This window comes from Anguilla rostrata, chromosome 11 (assembly GCF_018555375.3).
Source record: "Anguilla rostrata isolate EN2019 chromosome 11, ASM1855537v3, whole genome shotgun sequence".
Taxonomy (NCBI): domain Eukaryota; kingdom Metazoa; phylum Chordata; class Actinopteri; order Anguilliformes; family Anguillidae; genus Anguilla; species Anguilla rostrata.
Genome location: NC_057943.1, coordinates 39,456,867 through 39,478,790, shown reverse-complemented (window position 1 = coordinate 39,478,790; position 21,924 = coordinate 39,456,867). Strand labels below are relative to the sequence as shown.

General features: G+C 44.1%; 1 protein-coding gene across 2 annotated transcripts; it reads left to right on the top strand.

Moving 5' to 3' along the window:
- The first annotated feature begins 1,085 nt into the window (after nucleotides 1–1,085).
- On the top strand, nucleotides 1,086–21,460 carry eps8l3b (EPS8 signaling adaptor L3b). 2 transcript variants are annotated; one of them, XM_064300015.1, is made up of 20 exons: nucleotides 1,086–1,248; nucleotides 3,788–3,853; nucleotides 4,042–4,112; nucleotides 4,424–4,488; nucleotides 6,476–6,634; nucleotides 7,306–7,455; nucleotides 7,968–8,056; nucleotides 9,213–9,346; nucleotides 10,046–10,188; nucleotides 10,830–10,941; nucleotides 11,589–11,662; nucleotides 12,213–12,287; nucleotides 13,503–13,648; nucleotides 14,719–14,884; nucleotides 16,418–16,449; nucleotides 17,850–17,940; nucleotides 18,085–18,201; nucleotides 18,922–19,007; nucleotides 19,904–20,036; nucleotides 20,928–21,460. In XM_064300015.1, exons 2-20 carry the CDS (start codon nucleotides 3,789–3,791, stop codon nucleotides 20,967–20,969), a joined length of 1,950 nt encoding a protein of 649 aa, XP_064156085.1. In that variant the 5' UTR covers nucleotides 1,086–1,248; nucleotide 3,788; the 3' UTR covers nucleotides 20,970–21,460. The 2 variants fall into 2 exon arrangements, with proteins under 2 accessions (XP_064156085.1, XP_064156084.1); XM_064300014.1 differs by having other exon boundaries at nucleotides 3,766–3,853.
- The last annotated feature ends 464 nt before the right edge of the window (nucleotides 21,461–21,924 follow it).

Below are 21,924 nucleotides of genomic sequence, written 5' to 3'. Positions count from 1 at the left end.
GTCTCCTGATTTCATGATGCCATGCGCAGATTCAAGGCTCCCGTTGCCGGAGGCAGCAAATCGACCCCAAAACATCACCGAACCTCCTCCATGTTTGAATTTAGAGATGGTGTTCTTTTCTTTGAAGGCTTCATTTTGTTTGGGCTCATCTGTCCACAGGACGTTCTCTCGGAGGATTTTGGGCTTTGGGCAGTTGGGCTTTCACATGTCTCTCTCTCAGCAGTGGGGTCCTCCTGGGTCCCCGACCATAGAGCCCCCTTTCATTGATCTGAAACTTGTGCCTTGTCTCTGAAGGCCACCTTGAATCTGTCAGTTGATCAAGGTTCTTTCTGCACCATTCAAACAACTTTTCTCTTGTAGCTACGCACAGGGAGGTTGGCCACAGTGCCGTGAGCCTCAGACTTTTCGATAGCATGGCGTGCGGTGGACACAGGTCTCTGGAGATGGACTTGTAGCCTTGAGATTGTAGCAAAGCAAGGACAATCCTGTGTCTGACAAATCTCTGCTTTTCCTTCTATTCTCCATGTTCAGTATGGTACACACAAGGACAGAAAACAGCAGAATGAGAATCAACTTTTCTCTATTTAAACCAGTTGAATGAGTTACCTTTATATTGCAGGCACCTGCAACTCACCACTGGTTAATTACAAACTAAAGGAGAATATACTTGGATTCAACACTCAACTTCTGAAAGGTGCCAATAATACTGCTCAAGTCCATTTTAGGATTTCTGTGTGGAATAAGATAACTTTTTTGATTTGTTCCACTGCAAATCAAAGAAATACATTTGTGAATACCAAAGCATTATTATAATTTCAACAATTTTCTGTATGAAATGGTGCATTATTTGGAAAAAAAAAGTGCCACAATGACTGTGGCTGTGCTGATCATAAACACTGGCCGTGAAATGTAATTTGGGAGCTTGACATGACACCTGCAATTCACAGACCTTTGGCCAACAGCCACGCCCACAGCCCAAAGACAGGCCTGCCCATTCGATTCGTCCAGGGAAAATCCTTCCATTTGATTGGTCTCCCTGCGATAAGGAAAGGCCTGCAGTGCGCAGCATCTCTCCAGGGGCTGGCACTTTCACCTATTTTATGCCACTTCAGGAAGTGGACTTTGACTCTGGGATATACTGGCAGAAAGTCTTGGATATCGGCCCTTTTTTCACCAAGAGTCGCCCTGGAATATGAAAGCCATCGAGGCGAAGACGATCTGAAGACAGGAGTGAGAAACGATTAACAGGTAAGGATGAGGCTGGAGTTACACATCTATCATTTACAATAGCTTATTTATCTTTGTGTTTGCGTTACATCTACATTTTCATTAAGGGGCTTGGTAATCTCAGCTATGTGATTGGAGTAAATCAGTCTTAAACTGTCTTCATCCTGCTGTATAGCTTTCGTTTTTACACCTTTTAAGGTTATTTCTAAAAGTGTAATGATCCTGAAGGTAATTCTGAACTTCTAATTTGTTACTTATTTGATTCATCAACACTTCAGATCTTGTGTCCATACTCTGCGAAGTCACAAGTTTGATGTTTTATCAGTCTCAGTAATGACAATTAAAAATTAAACCACACTGATTGGCCATACGTAACCACAATAAGCACAAATGACTGGTTTTCGTTATACAAGGTGTGCCCAACAGGGATGGAAATGTGTTTTGCTGCCAGATAAATACTGTACCTCCTGAGCAAATTTGTCTATAAACTGCAGTCAAATTGCTGGAGGTATTGGTATAAACCACACAGAAAAGAGGCTAGCAACTGGTATTGTATTTAACTTCTACATGCAAATACAGACATGTACCATAGTTTGCATACCGCTCGTGCCTGGCGGTAATCACAGTGGTATTTTCCTAAATCTGTTGAATGTTGTTCTTGATCTTTCTGGACGGGGGCCCAGCCCGTTTGTTCGTCCAGGTGGTGTGAACAGATTTCCGGGCCCACCCTCCGTGTACACATGGTCAGCTTTTTGAGGCGTTATCCCTTTCGAATTTGTATTTGTATGAAAGCAGACAAGAGCTGGAAGCCTGTTAACCAGACAGCTGCATCCGTGTTTAGACACAGGCGACTGTATCTAAACAAAGGCGCTGATTAAAATGACGTACATCTAGCAGACCGGAGAACCAACTCAAAATGTCTTCCCCGTTCACAATTTATAAACGTGACCACTTACAAATAACCATTTATACTGCTTTCAATGCTAATTTATCTGCAGTTAAGACCGCCAGCTTGGAGAAGAATGCTGGTGAGATATATTTTAGTTTATGTAGCTCTGCTTTCATATTACACTTTGAAACTGATAATCATCAGAAGCTACTGAGTTATCAGTGAAAGGTCAGTGTTTTGAGTGGCAGGTCAGGAGGGGTCTCAGAGCCTGTTACTGAGGGCAAGGACAAAGCGAGGTCATCACTGATGGGATGGATACGGAATAACTATTTAAATGATCACCCTGAGGTCGCATGAGTCATTTATGAGGACTCATAAGCGATCGGTGATCAGAATTATGGTTTTGTTCTTACTGTTCCCTTTTAAACGAATAGAGCATAACTATTTTAGACAATTTACTGTCATCTTTTACGCTTTAGTTAGGTTAACATTAAGTCACCGTTAACATGAGGCTTCCTGATGACAGTAGCACATTACAGTTGACCTTTGTAAATATTTGAACAGAACGTGGTCTTTAACCAGGGACTCTCCACTTCAAAGAAATGAATGTTAAGGAAAGCTGCACATTGTAGCCCTGAACAAAACACAGCTCTACATCTAATAAAAATACATCTTTCAGGTAATATCAAAAACAACATTAAGTCACAAACTAAATTGCACGTCTAATTACAGCACTTTTCCTGCTGTACATGTTGACCATAACTAGTGCGAGTTTGAAAAAACTGACTGTTCATTTCAGGCATTCCAGGTGATGATAGATACATTAGTGAGGTAACTGGTGAATGGGCATGCTTTTAATAGAATGGAAGGAACATTATAATTTCTGAAAAGTGAGGAAATTGCCTTTTGCCGCAATTAATTGAACTGGATGAGCTTTTTTTAATATGCATGAATGTAAATTTCCCTGACACGGTTTGAATTGCAGGACACAGTTTTCATACACAGTTTTTATTTTGTCGTTGCGGTTAGTTGCTTTACCCAATTTTGTCACAACAGTCGCATGAATATTTATTCAGTTTCTCATTTTGAATCATTAGTGCATGTTTAATTTCAAGGGAAGCCTTGATTTTTCTATCAAATATGTCTGGGGAGATATGGAAAGACACCGTTAAGGCAGTTGTGTTTGCCTGCACAATATCAAATTCATACGCCACAGTATCTAATTTAAATATTAATATTTGCTCAGGCCATTTTTAATTTAAAGAACGTGTCAGAGACTTTTGTGGTCTACACATTGTAAATATTAATCAGACTTTCTTAGCTAAATAGTAATTGTGTTAATTTCCACACACGTACATGCACAAACACCCACTCTCTCTCTCTCTCTCTCTCTCTCGCTCTCGCCCTCACAAAAGCACTCAGATAAACCCATTTCTGTGTAGCATTTCGTAATATTCCATGGTTTACATTGGCCTTTTATGAGAACATTAATAATCCAAGATAAGAGGGTCAAGTGAGTGCACGACTGATAGCCTAAGCAAAGGAGGGCATGGCCGATTCCCAGAGGACCGCCCTTCTGTGATATGACACGGTGACTGAGGGTGTTGTGTAAAATATTGGCTCCTGATTGGCTGTGCGTACTGTTACAGATCTGTGACTCCGCCCCCGCAGGATGTACGGGATCAGCAGGCCATTCAGCTATGACACCCCCGACTATGGAGGCTCTCTGCAGTCATAGTAAGCCCGGCCGTAGCCACCACTGAGGTCACCGAGGTCAGGTCCTCGGCCTTTTATCTCACACGTCCATTTCCTAAGCCCGTGTTTAATTTCATTCTTTGTGTGCGTGCGTGTGGTGTGTGTTTGTGTGTGTGCGTGCGTGTGGTGTGTGTTTGTGTGTGTGCGTGCGTGTGGTGTGTGCGTTTTAGCGGCCTCTCACGTGAGCTGCCCTCCTCACAGAGATCCAGCATGTCCAGACCCAGCGGCAAGTCCATATACAGTAAGAAAAGCGCTGCTCTCAAACACAACACACACAGTCAGAGAACCTGTTTCTCAAATGGCGCTGTATAACAACAAATAACACAAACGATGATTGATTGGTGGGCTGGTAGGCTGTCTGAGTGCTTCATTCATTCATGGTTACTGAAGTATCATTTCTCCATTAAGTTCAGATGAAGGAGATCAGGCAACCAATTTAATCCATTGATTGTTTGGTGGTTGGTTAGTTGAGTTGACCGTTGGATTTTTTGGTTGATTGAAATACTGATTGCTCAACCGTTTGATTGATTGTGATGCCATTACTCCATTAAGTGCAGAGGAAGGAGTACTCCGAGTCCATAAACCGGCAACCAGATAACTTTCAGTACAGAGTTGAGGTGAGTGACTATGTGTCCCTGCACCCACCATAACCCCTTCCTGTAATGTTGCCATTTCCTGGTTAATAGAAACCGACAGCACACCAGTGTTCCTCTATTCATTCCATCTTTGACTTTGAGCATTCTGTAACAATAGCTACACAGTTTGACTAACTGAAGTCTATACTGTTTTACTGAATTTATGTACAGTACCCCCTACTTCAGAAATATGATTTACATGCCACTTTCAGCATAATAGTGCCTGTTTAAAATTATTTATTTTATCAATTGTCCTTTTTGCACATCAGTAATATTGCGGCTGCCTTGTTGTCAGTGCCTGTATGTCAGTAATGCAGATATTGTGCTGCTGTCAATGCTGTATGTCAGCGATGCAGAGGCTGTGCTGCTGTCAGTGCTGTATGTCAGTGATGCAGAGGCTGTGCTGCTGTACGTGCTGCCGTCAGTAATGCAAATGTTGTACTGCTGTCACTGCTGTATGTCAGCAAATCAGAGGCTGTGCTGCCGTCAGTGCTGTATGTCAGTCATGCAGAGGTTGTGCTGCTGTCAGTGCTGTATGTCAGTGATGCAGAGGCTGTGCTGCTGTCAGTGCTATATATCAGTGATGCAGAGGCTGTGCTGCTGGCAGTGCTGCTGTCAGTGCTGTATGTCAGTAATGCAGGTGTTGTGCTGCTGTCAGTGTTGTATGTCAGCAAATCAGTGGCTGTGCTGCTGTCAGTGCTGTATGGCAGTGATGCAGAGGTTGTGCTGCTGTTAGTGCTGTATGTCAGTGATGCAGAGGCTGTGCTGCTGTCAGTGCCTGTATGTCAGTGCTGTATGTCAATAATGCAAAGGCTGTACTGCTGTCAGTGCTGCTGTCAGTGATGCAGAGGTTGTGCTGTTGTCAGTGCTGTATGTCAGCAAATCAGACACTGTAATGCTGTCAGTGCTGCTGTCAGTGATGCAGAGGTTGTGCTGTTGTCAGTGCTGTGTGTCAGCAAATCAGACGCTGTAATGCTGTCAGTGCTGTATGTCAGTGATGCAGAGGTTGTGCTAATGTCAGTGCTGCTGTCAGTGATACAGAGGTTGTGCTGCTGTCAGTGCTGTATGTCAGTGGTACAGAGGCTGTGCTGCTGTCAGTACTGTATGTCAGTAATGCAAAGGCTGTGCTGCTGTCAGTGCTGTATGTTAGTGATGCAGAGGCTGTGCTGCTGTCAGTGCTGTATGTCAGTGATGCAGAGGCTGTGCTGTTGTCAGTGCTGTATGTCAGTGATGCAGAGGCTGTGCTGCTGTCAGTGCTGTATGTCAGTGATTCAAAGGTTGTGCTGTTGTCAGTTCCTGTATGTCAGTGATACAAAGGTTGTGCTGTTGTCAGTGCTGTATGTCAGTAATGCAAAGGCTGTGCTGCTGTCAGTGCTGTATGTCAATAATGCAGCTGCTGTGCTGCTGTCAGTGCTGTATGTCAGCAAATCAGAGGCTGTGCTGCTGTCAGTGCTGTATGTCAGTAATTCAGATGCTGTGCTGCTGTCAGTGCTGTATGTCAGTGATGCAGGGGCTGTGCTGTTGTCAGTGCCTGTATGTCAGTGATACAGAGACTGTGCTGCTGTCAGTGCTGTATGTCAGTGATGCAGAGATTGTGCTGCTGTCAGTGCTGTATGTCAGTGATGCAGAGGTTGTGCTGCTGTCAGTGCTGTATATCAGTGATGCAGAGGCTGTGCTGTTGTCCGTGATGCAGAGTCTAGGCTGCTGTCAGTACTGTATGTCAGTGATGCAGAGGCTGGGATGCTGTCAGTGCTGCTGTCAGTGATACAGAGTCTGTGATGCAGTTAGTGTTGTATGTCAGTGATGCAGAGGTTGTTCAGCTGTCAGTGCTGTATGTCAGTAATAGAGGCTGTGCTGCTGTCAGTTTTGTATGTCAGTGATGGAGACTGTGCTGCTACAAGTGCTGTATGTCAGTGACCATGATGTTTTGCTGTTATGTCTGTATGTCTGATTTCCTGGCTCCCCCCAGCACCTGTTCACCTGTGAGATGGACGGGCAGGAGGTGCGGTCTCTGGATGACTGCATCGCCAGGCTCAAGGTGCTAGACTCAAAGGGACGAGTGTGGGGGCAGGAGATGATCCTGGAGGTGCGGGGGGGCAACCTGCAGCTGACCGACATCGAGACGAAGGTGGGCACGTGCTCAGGGGGTCAGGGGGTCATGGGTCATGGCCTCAGGGGTCATGGCCTCATTCTGGGAGAGAGGCAGATCTGCTACAGTTTCACTCTGGGGAATCCTGCGGTCTGATTGGTTATGTTCATAGGGTTGTTTTGAGACAGTTATGGGATAGTGGCAGTTATGTGTACAGGAAAAGTGAACATGATGTCTTTGGATATAAGTAGGCTACCTGACTGGGCTGAAAATGTAGACAAGAGCCTCTTTTTGAACTATAAACACATTTTTAGAACAAGCAATGGCTACGCAATGTTGTGGTTTTGACTTGTGAGTGTCAATCTTTTTCTTTTCCCCTAAGAATTTCCCATATATTTCAGCACAGACTCAAGTATCATTAATTTGTATCAAACTAAAAGTAAACTAGCCATCTGAGCAAGTAGAGCTGGTTAGTTACGGTTTGACACTAATGCATGGATTTGCCACTTACCTGCACCTCTCTCTTGCTATCTCTCATTCGTTTTCTTTCTTTCTTTTATCACTTTCTGTATCTTCATTCCTTCCTCCTATCTCTCTGCTCCGCTCCACCCTTTCTCCCTTCGCCTCATTTGCTCCCTTCATTCCTCCATCCTCCCTCGTTTTTCCCTCCTACGCCCCCCCACCTGCTCCCCCATATTTTTGGGGTACAGGGAGAACTGGAGTCTCTGGCTCTGGGCAACATCACACAGATCAAGGCCATCCTGGACAGCTGTGCGTACAACTCCCTCCTGACGATCACCGTGAAGCAGTGGAGAGGGCCGGAGAGCAAAGTCTACATGTTCCAGTGTGAGGAAGTCGGGGTGAGGAAGCTTTTAACTGACTCAAAGTCCATCTGAGCACCGCCGTCAGCATCGTCAGCACTAAAGAGCGACCTTTCACCCTGATTCCCTCTCAAGGAAGACTCGGGAATCAGTGGCAGAAATGATTCATGGGTGAACCCATAGGCAGAGCTGTTAGAAATTTATGGGCGTGATCAGACCTGGATTAAATATGCATATGAAATGCTTTTCTCTCTTTAGATAATAAAGAGATGAAATAGGGTAGTTATCAATTTTTTTTTTAATTGTGGCTATTTATTTACTATTAAAAACCCACAATCAAATGAAAAATGTCCCATTTATTTACAGGACTTTTTCCTGTAAATTGTTTTTATCCGGAACGCACTGTGAATACTTGGAAGTTCTAATAATAACGAATACAATTTCAAGAGGAGCATACACAATATTAAAATACATTTTTGCAGCCATCATCTTGAAGAATGGCCGGGCTTGTTGAACTTGTGATGGACTTCGGCGTTCTGTGTAATTCACAGGCAGAGAACATCAAAAACGACCTGGAGAAAGCAGCGCAGTATCCAAGAGAAGATGTGGGTGATCCTTACTGGAAAGACCATAACATCAGGTAGGGTCCCCATAGGGGAAACCAGTACAACATCAGGTAGGGTCCCCATATGGGAAACCAGTACAACATCAGGTAGGGTCCCCATAGAAGAAACCAGAACATCATCAGGTAGAGTCCCCATAGGGGAAACCAGCACAACATCAGGTAGGGTCCCCATAGAAGAAACCAGAACAGCATCAGGTAGAGTTCAATACAGGAGACCAGTATATAATGCAGAGTTTTACATAGACCAGTAGAACACCAGGTACAGGCTCATAAAGAACATACCTGTAATACTTCCTAGACTGTAGTGAAATGAAAAAGCAATAAGACTCCCTCACACGGGAGACAGGTACTTACACCTGTACCATCATATACCATATTTTTTCCTAAAAAAATAATTTCCACAAAAAGCACTGAAAAAGTACTCTCGGAGGACATACAAAAAGAAAGTTTTTTTTATCATTGTTACTATTATTAAATATGCAGTTATTCTGAAGTATTCCCTTAAAATATACTGGTTTTGTCCGAAAAAATAATTAAACATCAATGCAAATTAAGTGTGCCTTTTGAATAAAATACAGATTGTGATAGACTGTGATCCTACATACTCATAAATAGATAGAAGGATCCTTATATTGCACAGAGGAGATTGCAATAATCACACAGAGCTGGGGACTGAGCATGTCACATATGGACTTTCTATTGGGTAATCAAACTGCAGCTGATCTTGTGACTCAGGAGGGTGTGGGTTGAAACCACAGCCAAAAATGCTCACTCCCAAGTGATCATAGCAACCTTCGATTACCACTAAGGTCAACATATGAAAATGCAAGTGGCTGATTAGGCAATAAATTTTGTCTGTGTTACGCCAAAGTCACATGACATTTTTCCATCTAAGTCTACTTTGGCAATCTAGTTGAACTATTAATGCCGCAATATGATGAATTGTGGCCGGCAGTGTAGTATAATGGGTAAGGAGCTGGTCTTGAAACCTAAAGCTCATCCTGGGTAGGACACTGCCATTGTACCCTTGAGCAAGGTACTTAACCTGCATTGCTTCAGTATATATCCAGCTGTATAAATGGATGTATTTATTTTTAGTTGTGCATTAGTTCCGTTTAGCTCCAATTGCCCACATGCTCTAAAAATCATTCCCAGTATTTCTACCCCACAGAGACAATCTGGAAAACATCATCGGTCAGCATGTTCCCGGAGGTTTCCAGAAACCCAGGCCTCCTGACATGCAGCCTGACCAATTTGGACCCCCTCCCAATTATCCCCCGCCACAGTGGAACAACCCAGAATATGGTGGGTCAATGGACGTGACTCCAGGACAATCAAGAAAGAGTGGAGAAGAGTCCAGCCTAGTAGAGTCCCTGTTCATATTAAACATGTTACAAATGGCTCTTAAAGTATTGGTTCTATCTAATGGAATTGTCCATAAGGCCTTATCTAGTAGAAGTGTCTAGTGGAATTTGTGCATTTGTTCCTGGAATAGAAAATGGGACACTTGGAATGACCACAAGTGGTAGTATGTTCAGGCTTTTGGACTTGTTTGTTGTGTTGGTTTGAACCCCAGGTGAGATGATAATGGGTGAAAATATCTTTGGAAACAAATGTGATTTACTGGGATAATCACACAGAAAGTACACTTAGTGGAACTAAAAATGTTAACAGAGAGTTGCTGTTGTACCTTAAAAACCATAACTGCTTCAGTAAAATATGTTTATAGAAAATGCCTAAAAATGTAGACCAGTGGTGGCCAACCCTGTTCCTGGAGATCTATCATCCTGTAGGTTTTTTTTTGCCACACCTGACTCTACTAATTAACAGCTCAATGAATGAGGTGTGCTTTGTTAGGGTTGTAGTGAAAACCTACAGGACGGTAGATCTCCAGGAACAGGGTTGGTTGCAGCTGATGCAGGCTAATGGATAGGCCATCTCGTGGATGTGGATTTATGATAATCATTGAAGGACATCTAATTTGTCTCTCTGTGTGTACCCTAGATCAGCGGGGTAGCCCCCCTCCCCTGTACATCCCCAGAGAGGAGCCAAGCTACCTCGCAGTGATGCCCTCGTCCTGGCAAGATGACCCCCCCAGGCAGGAAGGCCCCCCTAAACCCCAGTACACCAACACCCAGAGGAACGTGGTCAGTGTCTTGGCCAGAGCAGGCCAAAGTTCCTTACACCCCACCCACTAAAATGCACTAAACCCTCAAACCCCACCCAAAGAACACCTCATCCCAACACACTGTCAGCAACACACCCTCAAACCCCACCCAAAGAACACCTCACCCCCACACACTGCCAGCAACACACCCTCAAACCTCACCCCAAGAACACCTCACTACAACTCTGGAGGATGAGGCTCCTGGTTTCTTTGTATGTTTATGGTACAGAGAATCAGAGTGTAATGTAATCAGGGCACCAGCCCAACAAAAGGAGAAAACTGACATTGCATAAGGAGGACAGAACTTCCCCAACCTTGCACATCCTTCTGCAATAGGCCATATGGTCACATTGATCATCATCTTAATCATCTGTCATCATAATATGCAACACGGAAGGTCTGAGATGGGTGCCTTAACTATAATCAACAATGTTTAACTCACTGAGATGAAAGAGTTAAAGAGAGAAAGTGCAAGGACTACAGATTTCATTTCTCACAAAGCAATTACATCTGCAGAAATTTGGTTAAATGCTTTAATAAAATGGCTATTTCTATACTCATGTGCTCAATACACATGACTGTACCAGCTATTTACACTCTCTCTGGCGTGCAACCCCGCAGGAGATCCTGAACCACATTCTGAGCGACACAGAGCTCTTTGTGGAGAAAGTCACAGCAGCAATGCCCAAAGAAAATTCAAAGAAGAAGAGCAAAAAGAAAAACAAGGACCAAGGTCGTATTTTAGAGGTTCTAATAGTTTTTTTAAAACACGGAACACCAGAGCAGTCTGGTGTGTTAATTGGCAAGAAAAAGGCTGTGTTCTTGCCTCTCACTAATTAATTATTTGATTATCTGCTGGCTAATTGCCTGTAAGTATACCATGTGGCCAACCTTGGTTGCAACGCATAAGCCTAAATATTGTCTTTCCCTTTTTGTTCTGGTTTTTACAGTATTTTTTTAATTATTTTTTTTATACATGTATACTTCTACCAATTACAGTTAAAGCTTGGATGTATAATCTAAATGTGAATTATCTATATACCTATCTAATTTCATATATATGAAAATAATATATATAAATAATTCACATAGCTCGAATATATATATATATATATATATATATATATATATATATATATATATATTATATATGTAATATGTGTGTGTATATATGAAATTAGATAGGTATATAGATAATTTACATTTAGATTAATATGATGAGCAGCCACTCATTTCACATGCTTCGGCACAAGCTTGTCTGTGAAGAACTTTACCATGCAAGCATGATTGGGCATTCCAAATTGGGGAGGAAAAGTGGTTAAAATGTGAAGAAGAGTAAAGTGTGAAAACTAATTTAGCGCATCGGCTTCCTCTTTACAGGTAATGCAAGTATGCTGCCTCCAGAAGAATTTGTCGATTGCCTGAAGAAGATTAAGTATGGATTCAATCTTCTGGTATGTTCCACTGCCATCATGGAGCTCTGGCATAGGTTCATGGGGACAGCAGTCGTTACACTGTCATGCATCCAACCCCCCTAATTCTGTCAAAACCACTCCTTCCATCTAACAAAGATGATCTCTGCCAGCTTGTTGGGTGTTCTCATAATCCCAATCCCAATCCCAAACCCAATTCCAATCCCAAATGAGAAGTTGAGGGTGGTGACTCTTTAGAACCTGTCCTTTTTTTAGCATATTACATTAGCTATTTTCAAACATGCTTGCAAAGTGGTCCTAAAAAAGGTTAAACAACGCAGAACAGCGTTTCCCAACATGCACCCCCCTCCCTGTGCGTAGCATCACTCACTGCCCTGACTCGCTTGAAAATATAGGCCTAAAATGTATCCATTTAGGTGCATGTATATCAGTCCAATGTCAGACATAAAGCAGACAGACAGCAGTTATGTTACTGTTAGTGGTTTTCCAGAACATTCCCTGTGTAGAGAATATGCACAGTGGCCTCTGTGACTCAGGATTCTCACTAATCTCCCTCCCTTGCTCCTGCCAGGCCAAACTGAACGGTATCCTCAACAACCCCAGTGCCCCAGACTTTGTACATATCCTCTTCTCCGTCCTGGAATTTGTAAGTTTGCGGCCATTTTGCAAGGCCTGTACGACCAATCACATCCGCTCTACTGCACTTCATTTTGTGTCATCCTTAAATTTTCCACAATTTCCTCATAAAATGAAATGAGTTACACTCGGAGTCCTGATAGCATCGTAAACACGATTCAGATATCGGAGCGAGCCTACCGTACATCAAAAAAACGTAGTGAATCTTTGCAGGAAGGCGTGTTCTGAAAGAAACAAAGACAGAGAATACGTTTCCAGACATCAAGCACAGCACACGTCGTTCTAAATGCACAGATCGGTAGCTGAATGGTTAAACAACGCCAAGGGTAGCTCTCCTTAAGCTCTGTACACAAGGCCTGCATTCAAAGATGAAGTGGACGTGGTGTTCCACAACACAATAGGCCCTTTCAAAAATGAAGTAAAAGCAAGTACACACCGCGATCCACCGTAACAAAACAGACAAAGCACAAGCGACAGACACAGGCACACATAGGCAGGCAGACACACGATGACCAAGAGGTTAATGTGCAATACTGTCTTATCCAAATGGGAAGGAAATAACGACCCATTATGGACGTTTCACTCACCAAGCTTTCCGTTCAGTTAGCATAGCTCAGTCCATGCTATAGACTGATGTTGTCCATGTGTTAATTCCATTACCGTCCATAGAACAACTTAATGACTCAAACATATGAACACACTAAAACAAATGAACAAATTAACTAAATAAATCATCTTTTTAAAGACACTGGTCACACCCCCATCCCCACCAGCAGCCAGCAAGGGGGTACTGTGACAGATGCAGCAGTTTTATAAAACAAGAACAACTCAGAGAATAATTCCAGGATTAAATTACGTCATACTCTACATTAATTTAGTAGTTTATAAGAATTTTTAAATACAGTTGAAGAACGTTTCTTCATTGGTCCGTGGTACAAAAGAAAAAAGAGAAATGAACAGAAACACAGAAACATCCTTATGGATGAAGCCCTTAGTGGGGGTCTGGAGAAATCGCACATTTGCACCACCTCCCCTCACCCCCACTACCTGTAAAGCAACCGTTTTTGGAGCTGGGAAATTGGCAGCATGCTTTAGTCTTGTTTTTGTGTCTGTCCCAAGCTTGTGCCCGTGTTGTCTTTCTGTGAAAAGGGCGTGTCTCTTTCCCCCGGTACGTTTCGGTGTCCTTTGATGTGAAATGTGAAGCTGCACGTTCTCGCCCCTCCAGCTGGTGTCGCAGTGCCCCCGGGACGTGCCCCCCTCGGTCGTCGTGCCCCTGCTGGTGGAGCAGTCCCTGCAGTTCCTCAGCAAGGAGGTCACCCCGGAGGAGGACAAGCTCTGGATCTCCCTGGGAGACGCGTGGAACATCCCCAGGTAGGACGTCCCGCCCCAAACCTCCCTCCTGGGATTGCTTTGTGAAAAGAAAGGATTAAGGTCTTTCTTTAACTCTGCTGTCACTGCCTGGCTTTCACTCATGGGAGTTTCTGTCAGGGCCACTGTCATCAAGTAGAACTTTATTGACAATAAAGGCAATACAGTTATGTTTGGCGGTATGGCTCTGTTCTGGAGCTCTCCCGCCAACCACGCAGCCCGCGTGGATAAGGCCGGGAGGCCAGCAGCCAAACCCCCCCTAGAGGGGTACACACAGAACAGATCCAGCAGCAAAGCAGTTTTTAACACATATGAATGGAGCAAATGCAATTTCTTAACACATAAGGATGGAGCAATACAACTTCTTAACACATAGGAATGGAACAAATGCAATTTCTTAACACATAAGGATGGAGAATGCAAATTCTTGACGCATGGGGAAGGAGCTGGGGTGGTGGAGGGGATTTACGAAGCAACGTGCAGCGCTTGCATGCAGGAGGAGCAGCCGAATGAGTAGAGGGAGGCTGTTTAAGTAGACCGCCCTGTTAGTGAATGTACTGTGATAGGCTAACATCACTCAGCTGAGCCATCAGCTGATTCGGCCGGAGCGCTTGACTCTCGTGACCTGCCAGAACTACGCGATGCTCCATTTTTGGAAAGGTGCAGTAGGCTCAGGTAGTCGCGATAGTCCATGTCGTACATCATACACGTGTGTTCCAGACTGCACTTGCATCCCAAGTTTCAGTTTTCCGGGGAATGTGGCCAATATTTGTTTTCCAAAAACAAAATGCAGTGATGCATGCTATAATGGTGGCCTTATTCAATATTGAGGTGGGCTGTGGAGCAGGGTGGTTGTATGTTTATGAACTTGATACAATTTAACACTGGTTCTTTGCCAAATAAATTATATTTGTGACACATGGTAGAAATACTGATTTTGTGTAATTATTCACAAGAGTACTGTGGGCAGGATGGAGTAACCCATTTGACATTTTTGGCTGACATACAGGACTGTTTGTGGCCTTACCCGTTGCATGTAATGGAAAGGCTCACTATGCCTGCGCTTTTTCCAGATCAAAATGGCCGCAAGGAGACCAGCTCCCGGCCTACATCCCAACCTTCTCCGACGGCTGGCAGCCTCCGCCCCCGAGGATGGCCCCGCCCGAAACCCGGCAGGCTCCTGGAAGGAGCAGCCAGCGCTCCGCCTTGGAGAGACCGGCCCAGAACGCACCTGAGCAGGTAAACATTTGGAGACCCGTGGCCTCAGCTTCGCCACACGGGCGCGCCCAAACCTGAAATACAGGGACATTCATACAGGATGTGTTGTGTTAAAGGGAACTCCGCCTGTTAAGACTTGTAGGGCTTAATGCGTTCTAAATCCCCTCAATTATGGAAATATGTTGTAAAAACCACACAAAATTCCAGTTATTTACAAAAACTGAAGCCTTTAATAGAAAATTTGACCAATGGAGATGGAAGGTAACCCAGTTGTTTTGTCCAGCAGTTGCGGTTATTAATAGTGAAAAATATTAATACAATGGCACAGAATTTGTGTGTGATGTGATACACGGGATAGCTGTGATTAGGATGGAATTAGAATGGTTAAACACCTTAGTGTTTCAGCACGTATTGTCATTAGGGATTATGCACATGAAGGAGGTACTATCATCGGCTTAAGCTCATACGTCGTGGATAAGTGATAACGTTACGTTTAAATTAACGGGGATGACGTACCCGTTTCAGTTACGCTAAAAACGAGTTTGATCCATATGGTCGAGTGACTTTGAATGGCTGCTGCTAGAAAGCGGAACTCTTTACAACAGGGAACTTCTCCACCTCTGTTGGCATAGACGAGCAGTTGCCATACAGTCACCATCTCTTATGCCCTACCCTCGTCTCCTCTGGCCTCCGATATTCATCGTTTTGATTTATTTGATGAGGGCTGTCCTCGGTGCTTTCCTGCTGAGTAATGTCCCACTCTGGCTCGAATCTAAAAGGCTGAACAGAAGGCATTTTCAATGCCGATCAATGGACAAGAGCAATAGCCCGGGAGTAGTCACTACCCAGAGTGCATTGCGGCGATAACAACTATGGCGACCTACGAGTCGAAAGATTTAAAAAAAAAAAATTTAAATAAGAAAAATCTTTCATGTGTTTTTATGACATATTTATATAATTGAAGGAATTTACACCATATTAAGGCCTACAAGTCTTAACGTGTGGGGTACCCATTAGAGCTTGTGTTTCAGGTATAAAAGGTGAAACACAAATAGGATTCTACAAACTTAAATCTGACATCGAAATCACATTAGTTAGGAGCTGGGCCTTCCCCTTTAATATATGGTCCTTACATCAGTCATTTCTGCTGTTAACCATTTGTATTGAAATGTACGCAGTTTTTGCTTACAAAATGCTTCTTAAATAAAATATACCACCAGCCGTATGGGAAAATATTACATTTTTATTATTTTTAAAAATGTATCTGTCTTCTTCACTGATTATAATACACTCTAATTCTGTCGAGAAGAAAAACTTCAAATTTGCAGAAGGATTAAACAGATGCGAAAGTTTTTTGCATATACAAACCAATATCTTGATCAGTGAAATCAGCAGAAATACTGGTTTGTCTGAAGCAAAAATATTTAGTAGCTCAAATTTTAGTTGCTACACACTAAAACGTTTAGTTAAATTGGCCTTTTGTTGGTGGAAGGATGGAATCTTTAGGTGTTATCATTTTGAGCTGAATCTATTCATTTGACCTTTTCTTTATAGAATTCCAGTCCATGGAGTTCTCCCCCAGCACGGTAAGAGAATATGACACTGAGAACATTGCTTCCCAACTGAGGGGCATGAATGGGCTCAGAGTCAGACTGGATCCTAAAGCAGCTAATTCAGCGTAGCATAACTCCGGTCCTGGAGGCCCGGTCTGCATGCTGGGTTTTGTACCATCCAGTTACCTTAGTTTTAGTTTCCTGACAACTGTGAACTACAATCGTTAGGATACACGCAGTCTGCGGCTGTAGCTGGTGCTTATACAAACGTCAGATCAGGATATGATTGAGCCAGTTAAATAATTTAGAGCAGAAGTTGGCACAGAATCCCAACACTGGCCCTTGTTGCGCACCCCTAAGTTAATTATACACAAGGTTTACAGCAAGGGTGGGCCTGTATGACTATATTCGTTTCTGGATTGCATGCCAGCTTCTGGCCTTTAATGATTTAATTACCACCGTCATTTGTTCCTTCAATTTTGGCCAAGTTTTTTTGATATGCTTTGTCAATAACAGCTGAAGACTTTTGTCCCTGTATGACACACTTCACTCTGGTCTAATCTACAGTTCAATTAGACCAGAGTGAATCTAGATTTTGAAAATGTTCCTAAGAAAAACCAATATGGGATTCATGACACATGTGCAGACCTTTCTTTTTGTTGCATATCCCAGGTGCATGAGATGATGAATGCTGACTGTTTGTAAATTTTATGCACAATTCTGTTCATGTGATTAGCAAAAGGAAACAGCCAAGTACAAATAACAAATACAAATAAATTTAAAAAAGGATGAATGCTGAAACGTCCTGGAAAGTTCTTACACACAGCTTACGATCAAATGTGATCGTACACACATTTCGTGAATGAGGCCCAATGTGTGGACAATATATTTCATAATACATTACATTACATTACATTACAGGCATTTGGCAGACGCTCTTATCCAGAGCGACGTACAACAAAGTGTATAACCATAACCAGGAACAAGTATGACAAACCCTAGAGAGAAGTACGGTCCAAGTACGGAACAACCGCATAGTTCAACTTGGACCCTGATGGTTAAACTGATTAACACTACACGAACTGCAACAACGCAATCTATGGAAAATAAAATAAATAAGTACAAGTAGTCGTTAGACAGGCGCATCAACTAACTAACCTATGAACAGCTGCCTAGTTACACCCTAAGTTTAGTATTTACAGTAATAATAATACTATTATTACACTCATGTCTTAGTAGTTTTTATATACCTGTACATTTAGTATTTCATCATCAAGCTCCATGGAGCCATGGATCCTGTACAGACTTGAGTAGTGTCATCTTTGTTTCTTTATGAATGAACTGAGGGTGTGTGCGTGTGTGCCTGTGTGCACATGTGCGTTTGTGTGCACGTGTGTGTGTGTCTGCGCTTGGGTTGGGTTTTTGTGTTGCAGCTCCAGTCAGATGCTGCAGATGTGTGTAATTTATGACTTCATGGCGAGGAACCACCAGGAGCTGAGTGTCATGAAGGGGGATGTAGTGCAGGTGAGCAGCGATGCAGCCAGACAAGATCCTCACTGAATCCAACAGAGCCATGATTACAGTGCACATGATCAGGAGAGTCTCACTGAATCCAACAGAGCCATGATTACAGTGGTGATATGTGGGATGAAAATGTGTGTGTTGTAGGTCCTGGATCAGTCGAGGCAGTGGTGGAAGGTCCAAAACCGTCGGGGCGAGAAGGGGCACGTGCCCCAGAACGTGCTGGAGCCCCTGGATGGGGGAGGGGCCCCAGGGGGACCCCAGGTGAGGCTCGGCACAGATGGGACTACAGGGGGCCCGAAGACCCCACCCAGTCTAACATCAGATCCAACACTTTGCGTGTACATGAGGGTTACAGCACAGTGTGTGATCGAACCCTGGAGTGCACCAACCTGGCGCCATGTTATGCATGCAACCTCTAGCAGTCCGGGATGCATAAGCTCAGCCCTTGTTTATAAGATGCTGAATTCATACAGAGATCTGAGATGTTGTTTAGAAACAGTGACTGATCCTGTGATGATCTTGGCTGGCTGAGGTCCATCTTGGAATAATAACAATGATAATAATAATAATAGTAATGCTAACAATAATAATAATCGCAACAGCATTAACAATAGAGTATGTAGTGATTTGTTTTTACTTAGCCTATGCTTGCTGTGTGAAATAGACTTGATGCTCGTGGTTATGCATAACTGATACTTAATGAAAAGTGTAGTTTGTAGTTTTTGTAGTTGTTCCGATGATCTTCGGTATGTACTTATTGTATGTCGCTTTGGATAAAAGCACCTGCCAAATAAATGCAATGTGACTTTCTTATGATTTCAAAAGTCCTTTGCAATTCAGGGAGAAAATTCACCTTAACCGCCACCAGTGAGTAGCTTGTGCCCACCGCCCCCTTAAAGAGGCGTAAAGAAGAGTGCAGTGTGCAGGGGTGTTGCCTTGTCCTGTGGTGGCCCACCACTCACCCCTCCGTCTCTCCCGCAGGGCCGGAACTCCCCCCCGCTGCTCAACAAAATGTCCCGACCCGAGGAGGTCACGGCCTGGCTGGAGTACAAGGGCTTCTCCAAAATGTGAGGCGCGGGGCCAGAGATCTGTGTCCGTTTCCCCTCAGTAGCACTTCTGTGTCTTCCTGGTTGTCTGTCTATCCTCCTTTTCTCTTTCATGATTTTAACTCCATTTCATATGTCTCTCTTTATTGTTAACAACGTGTAGTTCCTTGAATCAAAGGTTTTTTTTTTTTTTACAAAGCTGTGTTACTTTCCCAGGTATTGAGTTTCCACTTTTTAGAAAACGGTGCAGTTTCAAGACCCCATAACCTTTCTACAGATTTCCCCCAGGGTTCAGTTTTTGGCCCTCTCCTTTTCTCTCCATACAGAATCTCCTCCCATGGCTTGTACTGTAATAGTCTCGAGCTGGATGGCAAACCATTGCCTAAAGCTACGCCAAGCATCAACTTGGCTAAAAGAGATTCTATACTTCCCAGCCAAATCTAGGCATAAGCAATATAAGCGGTTACCTAGAGCACCATCCATATTGGGTGCCAACCATCCGGGGGAGTGGGGCGAAGGAAGGGAAAAGAAATTGGGGAAATGGAACACCTTGAATTCATGACTGGTAAATGGACTGCATTTATATAGCGCTTTTATCCAATTGATGCCTCTCATTCACCCATTCACACACACACACTCACACAACGATGAAAGGCTGCCATGCAAGGTACCAATCAGCTCGTTGGGAGCAATTAGGGGTTAGGTGTCTTGCTCAGGGACACACTTTGACACGCCCAGGGCGGGGGATCAAACCGGCAACCCTCCGACTGCCAGACAACCGCTCTTACCTCCGGGGCTGTGTCGCCCCTCCAGTCAGTCAGAGAATTGCCTAAACCTGTACACTTACGCAAGTCCCTCTGGATGAGAAGGCCTCCCTGATGCCTGACTGTGTCTGCAAACTGCCCCTCTCTCTGCAGGACGGTCCGGACCATCGGTGCGCTGAACGGAGCGCTGCTCCTGGGCATGTCGCGGGACGAGCTACGGGCCGTGTGTCCCGAGGAGGGGGGCAGGGTGTTTTTCCAACTCCAAGCCGTCAAATCCGCCCTGGCGGTGAGTCCTCAACATGCCCCAGCACCTACCCCAGAACATACCCCAGCACACACCCCAGCACAGACCCCAGAACATACCCCAGCACAGACCCCAGCACATACCCCAGAACATACCCCAGCACCTACCCCAGAACATACCAGCACACACCCCAGACACACCCAGAACATACCCAGAACATACCCAGCACACACCCCAGCACAGACCCCAGAACACACCCCAGAACATACCCCAGCACAGACCCCAGCACATACCCCAGAACATACCCCAGCACACACCCCAGCACAGACCCCAGAACATACCCCAGCACAGACCCCAGCACATACCCCAGAACATACCCCAGCACCTACCCCAGAACATACCCCAGCACACACCCCAGAACACACCCCAGAACATACCCCAGCACATACCCCAGCACACACCCCAGCACAGACCCCAGCACATACCCCAGCACATACCCCAGCACATACCCCAGCACATACCCCAGCACATACCCCAGCACACACCCCAGCACAACCCAGCACATACCCCAGCACATACCCCAGAACATACCCCAGAACATAACCCAGCACATACCCCAGCACACACCCCAGCACATACCCCAGAACATACCCCAGCACCTACCCCAGCACACATCACTAACGCACAAATAACTACTGAACTAATTATAAACACGTCAACGACTGCTCAACCAATCCCTAACACACTAACCACTGACTCTCCAATAACTGACACGGCAATATCCACCCATCTTTATTCCTGGCAGCGATTGGTGTGCACAACACCTCCACAGCACGCCAATCAACATCACTGCTTAGCCAATCACTGAGAGGCACATCACCGATACAATCAATCGCCGTTCCGCCAATACGTATCAATACCTTTCCTCTGCAGCTGGCCAGCGAGAGTGGACACAACCAGTATAATGGGCGTTAGATATGATCTGTGTGAGAGAGAGAGCGAGCAGCGGGGACAGGAGGCCGCGTCTCCACAAGACCAGAAGACCAGTGACCAAATGAAGGAAGAGAATGCTCCACATAACCCAACTGCACACTCCTCACCAATCACAGACCATCCCTGCTGCATGTACACAAGCAAACTGCACACTCCTCACCAATCACAGACCATCCCTGCTGCATGTCATAGCTTACCCATGCGCAACCGTGTAATTACCTGTATCTTATTTATGTAGACAGATCATTATTAACCATAAACTAAGTTAAAGAAGCTGAATAATGCTGTGGAAAATATGTTGAGTTTGAAGAGCTAAGAAGATAAATCTGTCAAGATAAATCATCCTCTTCACTGCCATCTGCACTATAGCCCAAATGTGATCAGTACGCTTGTAGATTAACAAATTCATTTTCAGGTCTTGAAAGTGGAATAAATTTGCTTTTACTATTAAATATAACTGATTATTTCCAGAAGAGCGCTTTCTTTGTCTGATTCCAACTTTTCAATGGTATTTGCTATACACCATTGGTAATGGGACAATAATGTCACCAATTAAATTTATGCAATTTGGTACTGGCACGCAGTCAGCAACACTTTTAAACTTAGAAGACTTAAAAACGGCACAGGTTGAATGTTGCGTGTTACCAGGGGAGAGTTTTCATGAAGGAGGATTAAGTAGTTCAGCTATTGACCAGACTTCATCCAATTGAAAATATTTAGAAATGTATCCAACTAGGTTATTCATCCCACCTCCAGAAATAACCTCCAGGTCTGCCTAAAGTCTAATTTATGTGCAGATCTGAACTGTTAAAGTCCTTTCCAGCCAAGAACATATTCTCATTCAAAGAGGACTAAAATGCACATTCTTCAGTTGTAAATAATCACACATAGATATTTTAATTCAACAATCATTTTGTTATTGCCTGATATTATGGAA

Coding starts and splice junctions, on each gene's coding strand:
- eps8l3b (XM_064300015.1), top strand. CDS start 3,789: ATGTACGGGATCAGCAGGCCATTCAGCTATGACACCCCCGACTATGGA. Junction 10,942..11,588: donor AAAGAAAAACAAGGACCAAG/GTCGTATTTTAG, acceptor TCCTCTTTACAG/GTAATGCAAGTATGCTGCCT. Junction 19,008..19,903: donor TACAAGGGCTTCTCCAAAAT/GTGAGGCGCGGG, acceptor CTCTCTCTGCAG/GACGGTCCGGACCATCGGTG.